This window comes from Halichoeres trimaculatus, unplaced genomic scaffold (assembly GCF_033239565.1).
Source record: "Halichoeres trimaculatus isolate MK-OKI-2021-1 unplaced genomic scaffold, fHalTri1.1 fHalTri1_scaffold_3, whole genome shotgun sequence".
Lineage (NCBI taxonomy): Eukaryota > Metazoa > Chordata > Actinopteri > Labriformes > Labridae > Halichoeres > Halichoeres trimaculatus.
Window position 1 is genome coordinate 40,142,767 of NW_027437181.1, and position 26,490 is coordinate 40,169,256.

Below are 26,490 nucleotides of genomic sequence, written 5' to 3' on the forward strand. Positions count from 1 at the left end.
TGAAACCACCATATCCTCTACTCCATCAACAACAACTTCAACAACAACTCCAACATCCACATCAACAGAAACTAAAACAACCACAACTTCAACAACAACTTCAACAACACCTCCAACATCCACATCAACAGAAACTACATCAACCACAACTTCAACAACAACTTCAACAACACCTCCAACATCCACAACAACTGAAACATCCACTCCATCAACTACAACTTCAACAACAACTCCAACATCCACATCAACAGAAACTACATCAACCACAACTTCAACAACTTCAACAACACATCCAACATCCACAACAACTGAAACCACCATATCCTCTACTCCATCAACAACAACTTCAACAACACATCCAACATCCACATCAACAGAAACTACATCAACCACAACTTCAACAACTCCAACATCCACATCAACAGAAACTTCATCAACCACAACTTCAACAACAACTTCAACAACACATCCAACATCCACAACAACTGAAACCACCATATCCTCTACTCCATCAACAACAACTTCAACAACAACTCCAACATCCACATCAACAGAAACTACATCAACCACAACTTCAACAACAACTTCAACAACACCTCCAATATCCACAACAACTGAAACCACCACATCCTATACTCCATCAACAACAACTTCAACAACAACTCCAACATCCACATCAACAGAAACTACATCAACCACAACTTCAACAACAACTTCAACAACACCTCCAACTTCCACAACAACTGAAACATCCACTCCATCAACTACAACTTCAACAACAACTCCAACATCCACATCAACAGAAACTACATCAACTACAATTTCAACAACAACTTCAACAACAACTCCAACATCCACAACAACTGAAACTTCAACATCAACCACAACTTCAACAACAACTCCAACATCGACATCAACAGAAACTACATCATCCACAACTTCAACAACAACTCCAACATCCACATCAACAGAAACTACATCAACCACAACTTCTACAACAACTTCAACAACTCCAACATCCACATCAACAGAAACTACATCAACTACAACTTCAACAACAACATCAACAACACCTCCAACATCCACATCAACAGAAACCACCACATCCTCTACTCCATCAACAACAACTTCAACAACACATCCAACATCCACATCAACAGAAACTACATCAACCACAACTTCAACAACAACTTCAACAACACCTCCAACATCCACAACAACCGAAACATCCACTCCATCAACCACAACTTCAACAACACCTCCAACATCCACATCAACAGAAACTACATTATCCACAACTTCAACAACAACTCCAACATCCACATCAACAGAAACTACATCAACCACAACTTCTACAACAACTTCAACAACTCCAACAACCACATCAACAGAAACTACATCAACCACAACTTCAACAACAACTTCAACAACACCTCCAACATCCACAACAACTGAAACATCCACTCCATCAACTACAACTTCAACAACAACTCCAACATCCACATCAACAGAAACTACATCATCCACAACTTCAACAACAACTCCAACATCCACATCAACAGAAACTACATCAACCACAACTTCTACAACAACTTCAACAACTCCAACATCCACATCAACCGAAACTACATCAACTACAACTTCAACAACAACTTCAACAACACATCCAACATCCACAACAACTGAAACCACCATATCCTCTACTCCATCAACAACAACTTCAACAACAACTCCAACATCCACATCAACAGAAACTACATCAACCACAACTTCAACAACAACTTCAACAACACCTCCAATATCCACAACAACTGAAACCACCACATCCTATACTCCATCAACAACAACTTCAACAACAACTCCAACATCCACATCAACAGAAACAACATCAACTACAATTTCAACAACTTCAACAACACCTCCAACATCCACAACAACTGAAACCACCATATCCTCTACTCCATCAACAACAACTTCAACAACAACTCCAACATCCACATCAACAGAAACTACATCAACCACAACTTCAACAACAACTTCAACAACACCTCCAACTTCCACAACAACTGAAACATCCACTCCATCAACTACAACTTCAACAACAACTCCAACATCCACATCAACAGAAACAACATCAACTACAATTTCAACAACAACTTCAACAACACCTCCAACATCCACAACAACTGAAACTTCAACATCAACCACAACTTCAACAACAACTCCAACATCCACATCAACAGAAACTACATCATCCACAACTTCAACAACAACTCCAACATCCACATCAACAGAAACTACATCAACCACAACTTCTACAACAACTTCAACAACTCCAACATCCACATCAACAGAAACTACATCAACTACAACTTCAACAACAACATCAACAACACCTCCAACATCCACATCAACAGAAACCACCACATCCTCTACTCCATCAACAACAACTTCAACAACAACTCCAACATCCACATCAACAGAAACTACATCAACCACAACTTCAACAACAACTTCAACAACACCTCCAACATCCACAACAACCGAAACATCCACTCCATCAACAACAACAACTTCAACAACACCTCCAACATCCACATCAACAGAAACTACATTATCCACAACTTCAACAACAACTTCAACAACACCTCCAACATCCACAACAACTGAAACATCCACTCCATCAACAACAACTTCAACAACACCTCCAACATCCACATCAACAGAAACTACATCAACTACAACTTCAACAACAACTTCAACAACTCCAACATCCACATCAACAGAAACTACATCAACCACAACTTCAACAACAACATCAACAACACATCCAACATCCACAACAACTGAAACCACCACAACCTCTACTCCATCAACAACAACTTCAACAACACATCCAACATCCACATCAACAGAAACTACATCAACCACAACTTCAACAACAACTTCAACAACACCTCCAACATCCACAACAACTGAAACCACCACATCCTCTACTACATCAACAACAACTTCAACAACAACTCCAACATCCACATCAACAGAAACCACATCAACCACAACTTCAACAACAACTTCAACAACACCTCCAACATCCACATCAACAGAAACTACATCAACCACAACTTCAACAACAACTTCAACAACACCTCCATCATCCACAACAACTGAAACATCCACTCCATCAACTACAACTTCAACAACAACAACACCAACATCCACAACAACTGAAACCACTACATCCTATACTCCATCAACAACAACTTCAACAACAACTCCAACATCCACATCAACAGAAACTACATCAACCACTACTTCAACAACAACTTCAACAACACCTCCAACATCCACAACAACTGAAACCACCACATCCTCTACTCCATCAACAATTACTTCAACAACTCCAACATCCACATCAACAGAAACAACATCAACTACAACTTCAACAACAACTTCAACAACACCTCCATCATCCACAACAACTGAAACCACCACATCCTCTACTCCATCAACAACAACTTCAACAACAACTCCAACATCCACATCAACAGAAACTACATCAACAACAACTTCAACAACACATCCAACATCCACATCAACAGAAACTACATCAACCACAACTTCAACAACAACTTCAACTACACCTCCAACATCCACATCAACAGAAACTACATCAACCACAACTTCAACAACAACTTCAACAACACATCCAACATCCACAACAACTGAAACCACCACATCCTCTACTCCATCAACAACAACTTCAACAACACCTCCAACAGAAACTACATCAACTACAACTTCAACAACAACTTCAACAACACATCCAACATCCACAACAACTGAAACATCCACACCATCAACTACAACTTCAACAACTACTCCAACATCTACATCAACAGAAACTACATCAACCACAACTTCAACAACAACTCCAACATCCACATCAACAGAAACTTCAACATCAACCACAACTTCAACAACAACTACAACAACACCTCCAACATCCACAACAACTGAAACCACTACATCCTCTACTCCATCAACAACAACTTCAACAACACCTCCAACATCGACATCAACAGAAACTACATCCACCACAGCTTCAACAACAACTACATCAACTACAACTTCAACAACAACTCCAACATCCACATCAACAGAAACTACATCAACCACAACTTCAACAACAACTTCAACAACACCTCCAACATCCACAACAACTGAAACATCCACTCCATCAACAACAACTTCAACAACAACTCCAACATCCACATCAACAGAAACTACATCAACCACAACTTCAACAACAACTCTAACATCCACATCAACAGAAAGTACATCAACCACAACTTCAACAACAACTTCAACAACACATCCAACATCCACAACAACTGAAACCACCACATCCTCTACTCCATCAACTACAACTTCAACAACTCCAACATCCACATCAACAGAATTTACATCAACCACAACTTCAACAACAACTTCAACAACACCTCCAACATCCACAACAACTGAAACCACCACATCCTCTACTCCATCAACAACAACTTCAACAACACCTCCAACATCCACATCAACAGAAACTACATCAACCACAACTTCAACAACAACTTCAACAACACATCTTACATCCACATCAACAGAAACTACATCAACCACAACTTCAACAACAACTTCAACAACACCTCCAACATCCACAACAACTGAAATCACCACATCCTCTACACCATCAACAACAACTTCAACAACTCCAACATCCACATCAACAGAAACTACATCAACCACAACTTCAACAACAACTTCAACAACACATCCAACATCCACAACAACTGAAACCACCACATCCTCTACTCCATCAACAACAACTTCAACAACAACTCCAACATCCACATCAACAGAAACAACATCAACTACAACTTCAACAACAACTTCAACAACTCCAACATCCACAACAACTGAAACCACCACATCCTCTACTCCATCAACAACAACTTCAACAACAACTCCAACATCCACATCAACAGAAACTTCAACATCAACCACAACTTCAACAACAACTACAACAACACCTCCAACATCCACAACAACTGAAACCACTACATCCTCTACTCCTTCAACAACAACTTCAACAACACATCCAACATCCACATCAACAGAAACTACATCCACCACAACTTCAACAACAACTACATCAACTACAACTTCAACAACAACTCCAACATCCACATCAACAGAAACGACATCAACCACAACTTCAACAACACCTCCAACATCCACAACAACTGAAACATCGACTCCATCAACTACAACTTCAACAACAACTCCAACATCCACATTAACAGAAACTACATCAACCACAACTTCAACAACAACTTCAACAACACCTCCAACATCCACATCAACAGAAACTACATCAACCACAACTTCAACAACAACTTCAACAACACCTCCAACATCCACAACAACTGAAACCACCACATCCTCTACTCCATCAACAACAACTTCAACAACTCCAACATCCACATCAACAGAAACTACATCAACCACAACTTCAACAACAACTTCAACAACACCTCCAACATCCACAACATCTGAAACCACTACATCCGCTACTCCATCAACAACAACTTCAACAACCCATCCAACATCCACATCAACAGAAACTACATCAACCACAACTTCAACAACAACTTCAACAACACATCCAACATCCACAACAACTGAAACCACCACATCCTCTACTGCATCGACAACAACTTCAACAACAACTCCAACATCTACATCAACAGAAACTACATCAACCACAACTTCAACAACAACTCCAACATCCACATCAACAGAAACTTCAACATCAACCACAACTTCAACAACAACTACAACAACACCTCCAACATCCACAACAACTGAAACCACTACATCCTCTACTCCATCAACAACAACTTCAACAACACATCCAACATCCACATCAACAGAAACTACATCCACCACAACTTCAACAACAACTACATCAACTACAACTTCAACAACAACTCCAACATCCACATCAACAGAAACGACATCAACCACAACTTCAACAACACCTCCAACATCCACAAGAACTGAAACATCAACTCCATCAACTACAACTTCAACAACAACTCCAACATCCACATCAACAGAAACTACATCAACCACAACTTCAACAACAACTTCAACAACACCTCCAACATCCACATCAACAGAAACTACATCAACCACAACTTCAACAACAACTTCAACAACACCTCCAACATCCACAACAACTGAAACCACCACATCCTCTACTCCATCAACAACAACTTCAACAACTCCAACATCCACATCAACAGAAACTACATCAACCACAACTTCAACAACAACTTCAACAACACATCCAACATCCACAACAACTGAAACCACCACATCCTCTACTACATCAACAACAACTTCAACAACAACTCCAACATCCACATCAACAGAAACTACATCAACTACAACTTCAACAACAACTTCAACAACACCTCCAACATCCACAACAACTGAAACCACCACATCCTCTACTCCATCAACAACAACTTCAACAACAACTCCAGCATCCACATCAACAGAAACTACATCAACCACAACTTCAACAACTTCAACAACACATCCAACATCCACAACAACTGAAACCACCACATCCTCTACTCCATCAACAACAACTTCAACAACAACTCCAACATCCACATCAACAGAAACAACATCAACCACAACTTCAACAACAACTTCAACAACACCTCCAACATCCACAACAACTGAAACATCCACTCCATCAACTACAACTTCAACAACTCCAACATCCACATCAACAGAAACTACATCAACCGCAACTTCAACAACAACTTCAACAACACATCCAACTTCCACATCAACAGAAACATCCACTCCATCAACTACAACTTCAACAACAACTCCAACAACCACATCAACAGAAACAACATCAACAACAACTTCAACAACTCCAACATCCACATCAACAGAAACTTCAACATCAACCACAACTTCTACAACAACTTCAACTACACCTCCAACATCCACATCAACAGAAACATCCACTCCATCAACTACAACTTCAACAACACCTCCAACACCCACCTCAACAGAAACTACATCAACCACAACTTCAACAACAACTTCAACAACACATCCAACATCTACAACAACTGAAACCACCACATCCTATACTCCATCAACAACAACTTCAACAACAACTCCAACATCCACATCAACAGAAACTACATCAACCACAACTTCAACAACTCTAACATCCACATCAACAGAAACTACATCAACCACAACTTCAACAACAACTTCAACAACACCTCCAACATCCACAACAACTGAAACTACATCAACCACAACTTCAACAACAACTTCAACAACACCTCCAACATCCACAACAACTGAAACATCCACTCCATCAACTATAACTTCAACAACAACTCCAACATCCACATCAACAGAAACAACATCAACCACAACTTCAACAACAACTTCAACAACACATCCAACATCCACAACAACTGAAACCACCACATCCCCTACTCCATCAACAACAACTTCAACAACTCCAACATCCACATCAACAGAAACTACATCAACCACAACTTCAACAACTCCAACATCCACATCAACAGAAACTTCATCAACCACAACTTCAACAACTTCAACAACACATCCAACATCCACAACAACTGAAACCACCATATCCTCTACTCCATCAACAACAACTTCAACAACAACTCCAACATCCACATCAACAGAAACTACATCAACCACAACTTCAACTACAACTTCAACAACACCTCCAACATCCACAACAACTGAAACCACCACATCCTCTACTCCATCAACAACAACTTCAACAACAACTCCAACATCCACATCAACAGAAACTACATCAACCACAACTTCAACAACAACTTCAACAACACATCCAACATCCACAACAACTGAAACCACCACATCCTCTACTCCATCAACAACAACTTCAACAACAACTTCAACAACACCTCCAACATCCACAACAACTGAAACATCAACTCCATCAACTACAACTTCAACAACAACTCCAACATCCACATCAACAGAAACTACATCAACCACAACTTCAACAACAACTTCAACAACACATCCAACTTCCACATCAACAGAAACATCCACTCCATCAACTACAACTTCAACAACAACTCCAACATCCACATCAACAGAAACAACATCAACAACAACTTCAACAACTCCAACATCCACATCAACAGAAACTTCAACATCAACCACAACTTCTACAACAACTTCAACTACACCTCCAACATCCACATCAACAGAAACATCCACTCCATCAACTACAACTTCAACAACACCTCCAACACCCACCTCAACAGAAACTACATCAACCACAACTTCAACAACAACTTCAACAACACATCCAACATCCACAACAACTGAAACATCCACTCCATCGACTACAACTTCAACAACAACTCCAACATCCACATCAACAGAAACTACATCAACCACAACTTCAACAACAACTTCAACAACACATCCAACTTCCACATCAACAGAAACATCCACTCCATCAACTACAACTCCAACAACAACTCCAACATCCACATCAACAGAAACAACATCAACAACAACTTCAACAACTCCAACATCCACATCAACAGAAACTTCAACATCAACCACAACTTCTACAACAACTTCAACTACACCTCCATCATCCACATCAACAGAAACATCCACTCCATCAACTACAACTTCAACAACACCTCCAACACCCACCTCAACAGAAACTACATCAACCACAACTTCAACAACAACTTCAACAACACATCCAACATCCACAACAACTGAAACCACTACATCCTCTACTCCATCAACTACAACTTCAACAACACCTCCAACATCCACATCAACAGAAACTACATCAACTACAACTTCAACAACAACTTCAACAACACATCCAACATCAACAACAACTGAAACCACCATATCCTCTACTCCATCAACAACAACTTCAACAACAACTCCAACATCCACATCAACAGAAACTACATCAACCACAACTTCAACAACAACTTCAACAACACCTCCAACATCCACAACAACTGAAACATCCACTCCATCAACTACAACTTCAACAACAACTCCAACATCCACATTAACAGAAACTACATCAACCACAACTTCAACAACAACTTCAACAACACATCCAACATCCACATCAACAGAAACTTCAACATCAACCACAACTTCTACAACAACTTCAACTACACCTCCAACATCCACATCAACAGAAACATCGACTCCATCAACTACAACTTCAACAACAACTCCAACATCCACATCAACAGAAACAACATCAACAACAACTTCAACAACTCCAACATCCACATCAACAGAAACTTCAACATCAACCACAACTTCAACAACAACTTTAACAACACATCCAACATCCACATCAACTGAAACATCCACTCCATCAACTACAACTTCAACAACACCTCCAACATCCACATCAACAGAAACTACATCAACCACAACTTCAACAACAACTCCAACATCCACATCAACAGAAACTACATCAACCACAACTTCAACAACAACTTCAACAACACATCCAACATCCACAACAACTGAAACCACCACATCATCTACTCCATCAACAACAACTTCAACAACAACTCCAACATCCACATCAACAGAAACTACATCAACCACAACTTCAACAACAACTTCAACAACACCTCCAACATCCACAACAACTGAAACCACCACATCCTCTACTCCATCAACAACAACTTCAACAACAACTCCAACATCCACATCAACAGAAACTACATCAACCACAACTTCAACAACAACTCCAACATCCACATCAACAGAAACTACATCAACCACAACTTCCACAACAACTTCAACAACACCTCCAACATCCACAACAACTGAAACATCCACTCCATCAACTACAACTTCAACAACTCCAACATCCACATCAACAGAAACTACATCAACCGCAACTTCAACAACAACTTCAACAACACATCCAACTTCCACATCAACAGAAACATCCACTCCATCAACTACAACTTCAACAACAACTCCAACAACCACATCAACAGAAACAACATCAACAACAACTTCAACAACTCCAACATCCACATCAACAGAAACTTCAACATCAACCACAACTTCTACAACAACTTCAACTACACCTCCAACATCCACATCAACTCCATCAACTACAACTTCAACAACACCTCCAACACCCACCTCAACAGAAACTACATCAACCACAACTTCAACAACAACTTCAACAACACATCCAACATCTACAACAACTGAAACCACCACATCCTATACTCCATCAACAACAACTTCAACAACAACTCCAACATCCACATCAACAGAAACTACATCAACCACAACTTCAACAACTCTAACATCCACATCAACAGAAACTACATCAACCACAACTTCAACAACAACTTCAACAACACCTCCAACATCCACAACAACTGAAACTACATCAACCACAACTTCAACAACAACTTCAACAACACCTCCAACATCCACAACAACTGAAACATCCACTCCATCAACTATAACTTCAACAACAACTCCAACATCCACATCAACAGAAACAACATCAACCACAACTTCAACAACAACTTCAACAACACATCCAACATCCACAACAACTGAAACCACCACATCCCCTACTCCATCAACAACAACTTCAACAACTCCAACATCCACATCAACAGAAACTACATCAACCACAACTTCAACAACTCCAACATCCACATCAACAGAAACTTCATCAACCACAACTTCAACAACTTCAACAACACATCCAACATCCACAACAACTGAAACCACCATATCCTCTACTCCATCAACAACAACTTCAACAACAACTCCAACATCCACATCAACAGAAACTACATCAACCACAACTTCAACTACAACTTCAACAACACCTCCAACATCCACAACAACTGAAACCACCACATCCTCTACTCCATCAACAACAACTTCAACAACAACTCCAACATCCACATCAACAGAAACTACATCAACCACAACTTCAACAACAACTTCAACAACACATCCAACATCCACAACAACTGAAACCACCACATCCTCTACTCCATCAACAACAACTTCAACAACAACTTCAACAACACCTCCAACATCCACAACAACTGAAACATCAACTCCATCAACTACAACTTCAACAACAACTCCAACATCCACATCAACAGAAACTACATCAACCACAACTTCAACAACAACTTCAACAACACATCCAACTTCCACATCAACAGAAACATCCACTCCATCAACTACAACTTCAACAACAACTCCAACATCCACATCAACAGAAACAACATCAACAACAACTTCAACAACTCCAACATCCACATCAACAGAAACTTCAACATCAACCACAACTTCTACAACAACTTCAACTACACCTCCAACATCCACATCAACAGAAACATCCACTCCATCAACTACAACTTCAACAACACCTCCAACACCCACCTCAACAGAAACTACATCAACCACAACTTCAACAACAACTTCAACAACACATCCAACATCCACAACAACTGAAACATCCACTCCATCGACTACAACTTCAACAACAACTCCAACATCCACATCAACAGAAACTACATCAACCACAACTTCAACAACAACTTCAACAACACATCCAACTTCCACATCAACAGAAACATCCACTCCATCAACTACAACTCCAACAACAACTCCAACATCCACATCAACAGAAACAACATCAACAACAACTTCAACAACTCCAACATCCACATCAACAGAAACTTCAACATCAACCACAACTTCTACAACAACTTCAACTACACCTCCATCATCCACATCAACAGAAACATCCACTCCATCAACTACAACTTCAACAACACCTCCAACACCCACCTCAACAGAAACTACATCAACCACAACTTCAACAACAACTTCAACAACACATCCAACATCCACAACAACTGAAACCACTACATCCTCTACTCCATCAACTACAACTTCAACAACACCTCCAACATCCACATCAACAGAAACTACATCAACTACAACTTCAACAACAACTTCAACAACACATCCAACATCAACAACAACTGAAACCACCATATCCTCTACTCCATCAACAACAACTTCAACAACAACTCCAACATCCACATCAACAGAAACTACATCAACCACAACTTCAACAACAACTTCAACAACACCTCCAACATCCACAACAACTGAAACATCCACTCCATCAACTACAACTTCAACAACAACTCCAACATCCACATTAACAGAAACTACATCAACCACAACTTCAACAACAACTTCAACAACACATCCAACATCCACATCAACAGAAACTTCAACATCAACCACAACTTCTACAACAACTTCAACTACACCTCCAACATCCACATCAACAGAAACATCGACTCCATCAACTACAACTTCAACAACAACTCCAACATCCACATCAACAGAAACAACATCAACAACAACTTCAACAACTCCAACATCCACATCAACAGAAACTTCAACATCAACCACAACTTCAACAACAACTTTAACAACACATCCAACATCCACATCAACTGAAACATCCACTCCATCAACTACAACTTCAACAACACCTCCAACATCCACATCAACAGAAACTACATCAACCACAACTTCAACAACAACTCCAACATCCACATCAACAGAAACTACATCAACCACAACTTCAACAACAACTTCAACAACACATCCAACATCCACAACAACTGAAACCACCACATCATCTACTCCATCAACAACAACTTCAACAACAACTCCAACATCCACATCAACAGAAACTACATCAACCACAACTTCAACAACAACTTCAACAACACCTCCAACATCCACAACAACTGAAACCACCACATCCTCTACTCCATCAACAACAACTTCAACAACAACTCCAACATCCACATCAACAGAAACTACATCAACCACAACTTCAACAACAACTCCAACATCCACATCAACAGAAACTACATCAACCACAACTTCCACAACAACTTCAACAACACATCCAACATCCACAACAACTGAAACCACCACATCCTCTACTCCATCAACAACAACTTCAACAACAACTCCAACATCCACATCAACAGAAACTACATCAACCACAACTTCAACCACTCCAACATCCACATCAACAGAAACTACATCAACCACAACTTCAACAACAACTTCAACAACAACTCCAACATCCACATCAACAGAAACTACATCAACCACAACTTCAACAACAACTTCAACAACAACTCCAACATCCACATCAACAGAAACTACATCAACCACAACTTCAACTACAACTTCAACAACTCCTCCAACATCCACCTCAACTGAAACAACAACATCATCTACAACCACTTCAACCACTCCAACATCCACATCAACTGAAATCACCACACCTGGTTTTCCATCAACTACAACTTCAACAACACATCCAACATCCACATCAACTGAAACAACAACATCAACTACAACTTCAACAACTCCAACATCCACATCAAGTGAAACCACCACATCCTCTGGGCCAACTTCTTCATCTACAACATCCACTTCTCCTACATCATCAACCACTTTTTCAATAGTCACTGGGTCAAATCAAACATCTACTGTTGTCACCGAACCTCAGGTATCTACAACGACCTTGGCAAGCACAACTGTGTCTACAACTCTTTTTAGTTCTACATCAGTGACTCATACCCCAAGCACAACAATTATTTCAACTGGATCTAGTACAACAACCCCACCACTTTCATCCACAACAACCACATTTGAAACTACTACAGCATGTGTGTGTTTTGCAAATGGAACAACTTACAAACCTGGTAAGAAATACCACATTTAATATCTATCTATCTATCTATCTATCTATCTATCTATCTATCTATCTATCTATCTATCTATCTATCTATCTATCTATCTATCTATCATCTGTTTGTTTGTCTGTCTGTTTATCTATGCATTTATCAATCACACACACACACACACACACACACACACACACACACACACACACACACACACACACACACATATATCGACTTCATAGTTCAAAGAGTGCATCATTTGTCATTTTATTTTTGTTTGAGCTTTTCTCTATTGGTTTGGATATTTTCTTGAAACAGAACTCAAACTCTAAACTCGAAGATCATTTGGCAAAACAGGCTTTCAGTTCAGCACAACACCATAGCTCACCTGCAAAAGCGCATTTCTCTCCCAAAACTGTTCACTCATGCTCCAAAATTAGATCTCTTTCCCATACAAAAAGTCAGTGCCACCAAAAATGCAAAGATCCTTCTCAGTTGCTTTGGCTCATTTCTTGAACAGACCAAACGTTCTCAACACTCTTGGTGCTTTTGCTCAAAATTACCTGGATTGATCAGCAGAACACCATGGATCACCTGCAAAATGCTCATATCTCTCCCAAGACAGTTCAGTTAAATGTCAAAACCAAATTTCCGTCTCATACATATAGTCAGTCTCTCTAAAATGCATCGTCCTTTTGTTTTTGTTTGGGCACTGTAAGTCAAAACGTGTCGATGTTTTGTCACAATGGCAGAGGACCATTGAAATATCCTTCATGTCCACCTCTCCAGTCCCCCGTTCACAATGGTTACTGTATTCATTTTTTGTCTAGCTATCATAATATATAAAACCAGATTGGGGAAGCCCAGAATACTGTGATACAAACACATAAACAAAAGCAAGAAAAATCATATGTAGCCTACAGTGCAGTCAATAAAGCTGGAGTTTAACAATTACAGTTTTTCTCGATTGCTTACACACATTTTCTGAAAGGATGCCTCATATTCTCAGAACTCTACACACAAATCAAAAAATCACTTACACATTTCTCAAAACCCCTCAATTCTCCTGCAAAATGAAACTTTACATCCAAAACAGTGTTTATTCTTCTCAAAATGGTGTTTTGTCTCCAAATGACACACACAAACCACTATACGGACAAACGTTTATATGAACCAGTTGAACACTGATGTGCTCAGTGTAAAACACTGTGATTACATAATATTCATCATGACTAGGGCATTTTTGTGTTCAGTGTGACACTTCTTGCAAAATATTTCAGAGTTTTTTATTTTTTTGACTCAGAACACAAAATAGCTGATGATGTTCCTTCCTTTTCTACGTCTTTTTGTGAGGTTGAATCCAACCTCATCAATAAAGACAAACTGGTGCTCCACTGCAGCCACCTCTGGCTCAAGGACTCTCTGAAACACAGGATAATATCAGAAATAGGCATGGAGTGGTCACTATTGTGAAATACATTCATTATGATTCCAGTACTAAAACATGTATAATATTTACAGTTTTCAGGGTATGCATCAGTGACAGGATTTACTTGCACATAGTTATATCGCAGTTTTTTTTGACTCTGTCTGAATTGCGTTCAAATGGAACTCTGTAGACTTGTTTCATCTTCAGAGAATTTCTTCGCAAGACACGGTCCAGAGTGGATAAACTTATTCTATCAACATTTGGAAAAATGTCATTGTTTTCTAGAACTTTTCTTTGGATTTGTCGTAATGTAATGGCATTATTCTCTAGGACCATGTTCACAATTTGATTTTCCTGTTCAGGAGACAGTAGATGCTCCCCACCTCCTCTTGATGGTCGTCTTTCAGCTCTGCAATACTCAGAGTGAAATACTGTAAATATTGTGAATTGATAAAAAGGAAGGAATACATTTCTCAAATAAACACTTTACTTTTTTACAGTCCTTCAGAACAGTCCACTGACAATACTGTAATACTGTACTCATTGAGTGCTGTGTTGAATTGCAGTACAACAATTTCCTAAAACTAGTTAGACTAAATTTCTTATTCTCATTTTTTGGAAAGTCCGAAAGATGGATGCTACTGTGTTTCTGCTCAAATTTGGCTGCACCCTTTGCCCAGCCTCCCTCATTGTTAGACCATGGTTTACCACATGGTCAACCAAAGTGGCCCTGATCTCATCAGAGATTATGGCCCTCATCCTTCATCGTCCCCGTCCTCGTCCTCCTCATCCTCATCCTCTGCGTCCTCCTCCTCTCATTCTCACACCTCTGGCTCTCCCTCTGATTTCAATGTTGGCATCCATTGTTCCAAAACAGAGAAACTCACCTGTTGCCCTTTTATGCTAAAGCTCTGATTGCTAGTTGTAAAATTGTGTGACAGGTGTTTACCCATGTGATGAGTCAGTGGGCATAATAGGAATATTCATTTTACTGTTTTGAGTGGCATTGTGTTCTTTGTCAAAACAAGAAGTTTACTTCATGAAAATTGTGCTAAAACTGAGAGAATTGTGTGTAGTGTTTTGAAAAAAGTGTGTTGTAGATCTGCAGTCTGAGTGTAAAGCAGGAACTGTGCTTACAGTTTAGCAGACTTGGTTCATGGAGGTGGTGCATCGGTTATATGTTGCGGTCATTGTGTCTCAGGAACCAAAAATTGTGTGTAAACAATAGAGAAAAACTGTAACACTGTGTCACTGGTCGCTGTCCTCACCCTCCCTCTGCTGACCAATCACAGGCTGACATCTGTCTGTCCACAGATTCTTATTCACATCATAGCGTGTTTCTACAATCATAGACAGAACCTGTCATCTGGTCATCTGAGATGTGTAAGACTACTTTGAGTTCTAGTTTCACCTGACTTTCAATTTATGAATTTATCAAATTATCAAATTTTCCAAAAGATTTGTATCTGGTATAAAAGTTGTTGTGCTGCTGACTAATTTTGACAGTTGAACAGACTTGTGCATGAGGTGACTCAAACAATGGAATGATGCTGACATGTTTTGGAGAGACTGTCCTACACATTACACTGAGGATCAACAGTCAGTTTAGATCAGCGAGACGTATTCACTTGAAAATTGTGCTAACTCTAGGCTAACTGTGCTAGCTGTAGTCCACCTGTACTTTGTCTTTTACAAAACTAAACAAAAGCATTTGCAATTTGTTGAAATTAATGAGAAATTCAATTATGTTGTGAACAACTGCCAAGTAGTTTGGAGGTTTGTCCATGTTATTTTGAGAATGTAATTTCTGTTACAAGAAATGAGCCAAACCAATGGAGAAAAACTGTAATTCATTGTTTTTAATGTTTCATGTGATGGCATTAACAAGCTACACCTGAATAAAGTTTTAAGACCAGTTGAAAAACCACACAAATTTACATTGTGCCCTGTTGGACTTGAAAGAGGTTCTAAGTAGACTTTTAAAATGCAAAAGAAAAAATGGAAGTAAGACTAAACAAAATAAGTCAGTTTATTGGAAACAACAAAAGTGAAGTGGGTTCCCCATCAGCAGATCAAAAATTAAAGACTGCAGCCTTTAAAAGCCAAAATCCACGCAACAAATATGGATTCAATGGCCTCTTTCACTAATAGTGTGTAGGTGAAGTATGTGCTCTCACCATGTCACAAGTCTGTGATTCTTCAATATAGTCTAAATTAAATTTATTCTTCCACCAAGAACAAAAATATTACTTCCTCAGACCATGGTGATGACCAACTTGCTCAAAAAAATGTAAACGCGTTCTTTTAAACTGAATGCTTGACATATTTAAACTACTTTCAGTAAAAGAAAGAAGCCTTTATTGGAATTCAATGATAAAAACTATAAACTGAATTAATGTTGTCAAACATTTAAGGGTTCCAAGTAAAGTGAACTGTCAAAGAGTTCCCTTCTGTAATGATTCCTGTGCAAATATTGCGTTTTGAAATTGTGAAATTGAAAAGAGGCACTGGGTTTGCCTGATATGTTTTTTTGGAAAACAGAAATTATCTCGTTCTCCTTGATAGATTTGTATTTTGACATTTGACACACTTTTATTTCCTGTGTTTAAGTTTGAATGAAACTCTGCTTTCACAGGGGACTTGGTGTACAATGTGACTGACAATGCAGGCCAGGATGGGGTGTGTTATGTCGGATATTGTAATGCATCTTGTAAAATAGAGCCACACATAATTCCATGTCCAACAACACTGTCCCCAACGACATCTACAACCCCCATCTGCACCTATTTGAATGAAACATTAGAGGTAAAAAAAATCTATGAAATTGGTGTTTTACATTCTAATTTTTTTTGTGTTCAAAAGAAGTTGATAACATTATTGAAGGGGTTGCTTTGTGTAGAGAAAATAATTAACAGAGATTTGATGATTTTAGAGACCTAATTGGAAACGTAAGGATTATTTATATTCATGACAAATCGTTTATTTTGCTGTGTTGGTATTAAAACTATAGTCACACCTAGAAGCTATTTAAGTTATAGTCTGGATGGTAAAATTTAAAATTTGTATGCAGAATCATGACATAGCCCTGCACTGTGTAAAAACACACGATTTGTCTCCACATTATCAAAATAAGACATTTTTGTCATTCTCACTAACTGCTTCACATCAACAACACAGGAAGGAGAGACTGTAAGGGTTGACAACTGCACTGTTGCTATCTGCAAAGATGGCCAGGTGATACATGAGCCCAAAAACTGTACCAAAGTAGATGAGCTTATATGTGCCAATGGACGCCAACCTAAGAAGGTCTTCAGTGAAGATGGATGCTGTTTTCACTATGAATGTGAATGTAAGTTAAAAATGCATATCAATGCACACAAAGACAAAAATCTGTATGTTTTTGTATTGTTGCATCTTTGTATGTTTGCATGTTTGAACGTAAGTTAGTACAGTGCTTCACAAATTTATTAGACCACCAGTCAGTGTAAGGTGTTTGCCTCTGCTGCCCTAAATAACTATAAAGTTCTGATTATCAAATATATTTTTTTAAGTATCTGTAATAGTTAATCCATTGCTATTTGGAAAAACTTTGATCAAACTATACATATAAAACGCTAATATATATTTAATGTTGTTATCCATGGATTCCCAAATGAACTGTTTAAAAAGAAAGCAGGAAGAAAAAGATGAAAAGCACATTGACAAATTACAGTTGTTTACTCTCAGTTTTCAACAGTGAGGGAGACTGGGTATGGTTGTAACGTGGCTAGAGTTGTAACACCACCAATTCCACCAATCGGGGATAAGATAGGTTTCACGTGATCATTTCAGTATTTACCCACATCCACCCTGATCACAAACAGGTGCATGCAGATTCTATAGAGAAAAAACTGATTTGAGGTTAGAGAGTAAATGTTTTGACTAAAAGACTATAAGACTATATTTTGTTTAGTTCTTGTACTGTTCCAAATAAAACCATTTGACTTGTATTAGAATAAACTGTAGCTTCTCAGGCACAATGTGATGCATTTTTCCCACGCCAATTTCAATCCTCTGTGCTAATACAGCCAGCTTAACACTAGCTGACAGGGGTGGGGTGGGTTGGGTTGGGTTGTATCATCTTTAAAAAGTGTCACAACCATCCTCATATGTACAGCTAGGAACATTTTCTGGATTTTAATAATGCTTTCAAAAAGCATCTGATGACGTTACAAAGAACCGTACGCTGGTCAGATCTGGCAAAAAAAGCACAAGGGATCTGCCATGTTTCTACAAATCACTGCAGAAGCTGTGGGTCCAGTGGAACTCCAGTGTAGGTTACTGGACCCAGAAATATCCCAGTGTAGGTTACTGGACCCAGAAATATCCCAGTGTAGGTTACTGGACCCAGAAATATCCCAGTGTAGGTTACTGGACCCAGAAATATCCCAGTGTAGGTTACTGGACCCAGAAATGTCCCAGTGTAGGTTACTGGACCCAGAAATGTCCCAGTATAGGTTACTGGATTCAGCAATGCCCCAGTATAGGTTACTGGATTCAGCAATGCCCCAGTATAGGTTACTGGATTCAGCAATGCCCCAGTATAGGTTACTGGATTCAGCAATGCACCAGTGAAGGTTACCAGACCCAGCAGTGCCCCAGTTCCACAGAGCAAAGTGGCATTGTTATGATGCTAATTTGAGAAAGATGATGATGGTCTATGCAGACGAGACCTTTGTCAGGCAGGTCAGGCATCCATAAAAATTGTCTGAAAAATGTGAACTGTAAAAGAAAAGTTTATAGTGGTCAAAGTGGCCGTTACAAAGAGGCTGTCAGAAGGGTGTGTGAGTTTGTGATTTAGAAACATAATGAAGGCATGCCCATCACCAAAGCTGTCATCAGAGTTACATCTGAAACACAGATTCACGTGACAGTTTTTCTGGCCAAAAATGAAAGCAGTCTATGATTATCATTTCAATAATTTTCTCAGAATTGACCAGCCTTATGCTTTTTATCTTATTTACATGGTTGGGTGTCATTTCTGTCTCTATATGGTTGCACATTCACAATCATTCTCTGCTCCCTGTATTGCGGACAGCAGAGTTACAGAGACACAGCACACAGACACACAAACGTCTGCGCACATGCAAAGATGAGCAAAACTGTTTGCCTTTTTAACTGCTCTCAGGGCCATCACTGTGAAGACAGCAACACCTGCCCCTTGAATCAGACCCCACTTTTCAGCCTCGGTCTCAAATCCTTCTTAAGCTCCCGTGTGTTGAAATGTTAGGATCTTTTTTACATCTACTTAAGTTTCATTTAATTCTCATTATTTTAGTTGGCTCTACATCCCCAACTTCAGTGTGTAAGATTTAACTACAGCTTAAATTAATGAAATGATCAAATGGATTCAGATGCTCTCATAACCCGTCTTTTTTGCAGAGGGAAAAAAAATGGTTAGTGGAAAGTCTGATCTGCTGGTAACTTCAGAAACTTACCAGTCACAGTGGCTGGTGATTAAAATCTCAAATTTGAGCCCTGGTTTGCACGTATTTATTGACATAGTATGTATTTGTGTATGTAATGTGTGTATGTAATGTATGTATTTATGTATACATGTATACATGTGTGTGTATTTGTGTGTGTGTGTGTGTGTGTGTGTGTGTGTGTGTGTGTGTATGTGTGTGTGTGTGTGTGTGTGTGTGTGTGTGGTGTGTGTGTGTGTGTGTGTGTGTTTGTTGGTGAAAGTTATCTTGTGGTGTGTTTTTTATCAGGTTTTGCTAACTGTGGCTCTTTTTGTCCAACAGGTGAATGTGGGATTATTAATCAAGTTCACTACAACACATTTGATGGAAAATGTTACGATTTTGAACAGTACTGCGACTACATCCTGGTCAAAGAAATCGTTGTTAAATACAACCTGACAATAATAGTGGACAATCAAGTTTGTGACCCCACAGACAGCACATTCTGTCCCCAGACTCTCATTGTTTATTTCCAGTCCGACAAGATAGTTTTGACTCAGATAAAGGATGAAGGCCTCGTGGTAAGCAAAACTTACAAATCTTAAGGCATATTTTTTTGCGATGCTGATCAATCTGTCACTCATAGTGATCTACCAGAGTTAGAAAGGTTAACTCCTGTCCGTACTCTGTCCTACAGGTATATGTGAATGAAAAACGCATCTATCCTGCCTTCAGCAATTCTGTTCTGGTCCTTCTAAAAACAACTTTAGAGATCACTCTGGACATTCCAGCAATCAAAACAACAGTTGTCTATAGGAAACACTCATTCACTATTACCATTCCTCATTCTCTCTTTGGCGGGAACACGGAAGGACAGTGTGGTGAGTCAACAGAACGTGCATCTTCTAAATATACACCAACATTGGTGACAAAGCCAGGGCTGTCTGAAATCCCCTACGTTATGTGTCACAGTTGACCCCATCTGTCACTGTAGGTAGCCTACTATCCATACCAGTTCCCTGCCATGTCTTCCAATAAATAGGCTGAGCTAACCAAAATATCTTGTGGGTAGTAGATATGTTTATTACTGCCAACAACCTGGGACTACCCTGTTTCAAAAGAACTGATATGTCCTTCAACTTTGGAGATTGTAATCAGTAGTGTTATTAAGACCTCTCTGTAGATAGTTGTTCTTGTAAACAGTGCCATATGACAATGGAAGTAATTTGGTCCTTTACTGCTAATTCACACATACAGCATCAGCACAGTGCTTCGCAGCACTGTGGTTTTTTGGGTGCGCACTAATTCATACTGGACGCGTTTCTGGAGTGCCGCACAGTGCCCATAGCAGCTGGATACAAGCAGGAATCACAACCATGACAACGTATTTTCATTGTAATTAATAAGCATGTTAAACTCACCTGGCCCTTCCTACACTTCAGCACCTTCAGTCCACGTCTTCTCCTTTCTGTTGGTGTCCACAAGAGGAATTTTTCCTCCTCTAAAACCTTGCATTTTCTCAGGGTCTGACCTGCTGATGACCTCTGGGCATGTGTCAGTGACGTAGTTTTGAAAAACACGGATGAGATTTGGGATCAAGAGCAAGAACATGTGGGCGGCTGTGGCTCAGTGGTAGAGTTGTCGCCTCTCAATCCGAAAGTTGGGGGTTCAATTCCAGCAGTCACATGCCCAAGTGTCCTTGAGCAAGACAATGAACCCTGAATTGCTCCTACTATTGGTCAGTGGTGTGTGAATGAATGTATTAGATAAAAAACGGATGGTTTCCAAAGGAAATCCACCATCAGTGTGTGAATGTGGTGTGTATGGGTGAATAAGACTAGCAGTGTAAAGCTAATCTGAGAGACTAGAAAAGCGCTATATAAGTACTGGTCCATTCCAAGAACATGGAGCTTTATTTAGAAATGACCCGATGCTCTGATTGTATTCGTGTCTGGTGTCCTGCTTGGTACGATCTGCTCTGCAGAGATTGATGCGTTTCTGCAGCACACTCTGGTTAAAAAATAGACTTTCAGTGTAACAACCATACACAACTGTTGGTGATCGCGGCACTGGTGGACCACAGTACACGCTGTGTGAATGCAATGATTGACTAGAGTGGTTTGTAAGTACTACTTAGTGCTCGGCACTGTGTGGCACTCATGCTTTTTGTATGAATTAGGGGTCACGTATGGATGAGTGACACTTCTTTCTTCTCCAGGAAACTGTGATAACGACCAAAGCAATGACTGCCTTTCTCCAAATGGCTTGATTGACAGCTGCGAAGAAGGTCCAAGCCACTGGACTGTCCCGGAGACACCCTGCGAAGTCACCACAACCCCTACAGTGACCACCAGAACATCACTGAGCACCCCACCACTTAAAACAACATATCTTCCCTGTAGACCTACTATCTGTAAACTGATAACCAGCAGGTGAGGGGTAGAGATGGACCCCTTTCCATGAGCTTCTGAAATGTTCCCTGTGTGTAGAAGTAGTTTGCCCACCCCCAAAATAGTCAGGGTTAAAAAAAAGACCCTCCCCACTTCAAAAGAAGTAGTCTATCCAAAACGAAGAGTCTGTTTTAAACACACTGTCCAATTAGTACAATTGGAGTGAAAATTGTTAGTGACTAAAAGTTGTTGTGTTGATATTTATTGAATCTTTTGACAAAAAGCTCAGTTTGAAAGAAAAAACTGCAAAAAAATAAAAGTCAACACAAAATCCAACTAACTTCCAGTTCAGATCGACCAGGACTTGATTGATCTACAGCATGTCTAGGTCTATCTGAAAACATCTCACCGCTGGCAAAGTTTAGTAGTGAGAAGAGACAAAACACAGAGATCTGTGTTTTTCTCTGCTAAAATCAATTTCTATAACTAATTTTGTAGCTAAAGGCTAATAGGCCTTTAGCTCATGCTGTATCACTCTATAACACAGGAGCTAAACTGTTTGTGCTAATGTTGACTCCAACCCACAGTCAGCAGTTATTCTGCAGTGGTCTGTTCAAACTTGAGAGTCTGTCAATAAAATGTAGAGTGAGGTTACGTTAGCTCTGATTGGTAGATGACTGGCAGGACATGACCAGGATTCACTAACCTTACACATGTCTCAAAGCACCGGGCTGCCAGCTGTGCTAAATATAAGCAGCTACTAAACTCCTTATAAACTGACAGTGTGTACTTGTTGTCACGTTAGCCTACAGATGCGTTGAAGCACCGGGATGACGATGTTCCTAATGTATAGCTGGCTCTACAACGTCTGCTTTATTCCGTCCCTTACCTTGGTGCATTGTATCCAGTTAAAAGTTGTGTTGAACAAAGAAAACTTGTTTTAATCCGATCTCCATGGGATTCCAAACAAACGCACACCTCACTAAAAGTAATTTATGATACTGTGTGAAGATTCCGGGCCGCAAAGTGGTGAGGGAGTGCAATTCAAACAGATTCTCCTCACAGCATCTTTAAAACCTGTGCCATCCAATCAGAGTGAGCCCCCGTCATTCAGCTGTGACGTTCGAGAACCAAAAACTCTGTTTCCCGGCGTCTGCACAAAACCATGAAACACGAGTTTTCCAAAATTTTTACTTTGGCCGGAGTTTTCAGAGAACATTTTTCTTAGTGATGTAAAGCTGTAGTTTTTGTGTGGACGACAGGCGTACATGTATAAGAACATATGCAATTTCCCAGATATGTGTGGACATGGCCTATATGCTGCCTCTTCATGAGCACGAATGAACCCAGGTGCACAGGTGGAGTGATGGCTGGTGAGGGGAAACAAGGCGCTTTACACTAGGCAGAACACAGATCACCACAATCTAAAGTAGTAACAAAAATTAGCCTCTGAACAGTTTTTTCACAGATGAAGAAAAACTACAAAACATTGTACTGAGTGCACCGGACACATGAATTAATGTAATAATAAACTGTATAATTGGTAACTGTAAATACTGATTGCCTATATTGGTATGCTAAACTTGGGCTTCTCCCCCTTCAAGTTTATTAGAATTGAAAACACATTGCATGGAGACACTGTTCAAAAACTTCTGATTGAAAAGGAGAGTTTACATAATGTCAGAGCTCTTCAAACTGTGCATCCTCAAAATAAAACTTTTTGTGCTAATTTTATTCATTTTTTCATGTTTTCAGGCAAATTATCTGTTGTTTCTGTTTCCTTCCAGTACCTTTGATGCATGCAGTCCTCACCTTTCCCCACTTCCATTTGAAAAAATCTGTGAGGTTGATAACTGCGGCTTGCCTCCCATCGACCTGAATATAACCAAATGTGAGAGCTTGGAGATCTATGCTAGTTTGTGTGCTTTGAAGGGGGTCTGTATTGACTGGAGGAATGCTACCGATGGGGAGTGTGGTGAGTGACATCACCCATTCTGTGAAGCATTCTGATAGTTGTTGTGTAGGGCGAAAAAAAATGTGTACTCAAACATATTTCCATTTTGCAGAGTATACATGTCCAGAGGGCAAAGTGTACAAGCCCTGTGGCCCTGCTGTAGAGCCAACATGTAATGACAGGTAAACAGTGTGTGGTTTGTCAGAAAACAGAGTGGATGGATATTTAAAAATGAAATTGTATAGTAAGTTCTGGTTGGCTTGAAAATAACTGTCAATAACTGTCATCAACACAGTAATACTGATCCACTTTGTCCACTAGCCCATTTAGTTCAGCTAACCTATGGCTAGGCGCGCCCCCTCCACTTACTTGGACAAACAAAATCCATACAGTGACAGTGCTATGGTGTCACAGTAGGAGACATTTCACAGGATGCTATCACCAAAAGGATCTAAACTACACTTACACACTGGGGGATTTATGAATCATTTATTGTTGAGGAGGTCCATAAAAAGCTTCAGTTAAATTTACAGCTTTCAGAGCAAACCTGATAGAGGATCTGCACTGGTCTGGACAAAACATTTTTACCAGATTTACCAAGAGTGGGTCTGTTAGTTTGGAGCTACAGGATTTACGCTGAATTATTAAACATAACGATTAACAACCTGTGTTATCTCGGCTATTACAAATAAGCTAATGTAGCAAAGCTCCAGAAGCTAACATTAGTTTAACTAGAACTTCTAGTCTTAAAGATAACTTTATATTTCTTTTCAGCAAAGTCACAACCTGCTGCCTCAGAAACTCTGTCAGCTGATGTTAGAGCAGATGGAGACATCCTTCTTCATTTGACTCTCTCAGACCTGATGTTGGTCTGCTGCACAACGTTACCCAAAGAAAACACTTTTCTCTGTTCAGATGTGTCTATGGAAAGGGTTAAAAATACACACCATCACCCTGACTCTCGGGATTACTTGTGTTGAGTTGCAGATACCCCATGAACACAGTTTGACGATTTTTAAACCAAAGATCTGAGAAAAACTTCATATAACAACAAAAAATGACTTTCTGCAATACATTTTAATGGATGTCCGGACAGAGAATGTCAGAGAATATGGGAATGGTTATACACACTGTGAATGGTTCATTGCGTTTGAGGGCGGGACTTAGCCATAAGTTAAGTAATACAACCTTGCCGCAATTATCACAGAATTAGCCTAGCGTTGTTATTCTGGACATTTGAATTTAGTGGTCAGAGTCTGATGACAGATTATTCTTGCAGATGGTTTAGGCAGTCTGCACATCTCTGTGTAATCTTCACTCATTG

The 26,490-nt window shown here is 39.6% G+C and overlaps 1 protein-coding gene across 1 annotated transcript in view; it reads left to right on the plus strand.

The window, feature by feature from the left end:
- The window catches only part of LOC141787385 (mucin-5B-like), an 88,406-nt gene that overhangs the window by 43,893 nt on the left and 18,023 nt on the right, over nucleotides 1–26,490 (plus strand). Inside the window, exons 31-38 of the mRNA XM_074665676.1 lie at nucleotides 13,409–13,967; nucleotides 18,014–18,183; nucleotides 18,556–18,727; nucleotides 21,165–21,403; nucleotides 21,520–21,703; nucleotides 23,041–23,254; nucleotides 25,000–25,187; nucleotides 25,279–25,348. Of these exons, the coding sequence (XP_074521777.1) occupies nucleotides 13,409–13,967; nucleotides 18,014–18,183; nucleotides 18,556–18,727; nucleotides 21,165–21,403; nucleotides 21,520–21,703; nucleotides 23,041–23,254; nucleotides 25,000–25,187; nucleotides 25,279–25,348 (1,796 nt within the window). The remainder of the gene's footprint in view (nucleotides 1–13,408; nucleotides 13,968–18,013; nucleotides 18,184–18,555; nucleotides 18,728–21,164; nucleotides 21,404–21,519; nucleotides 21,704–23,040; nucleotides 23,255–24,999; nucleotides 25,188–25,278; nucleotides 25,349–26,490) is intronic.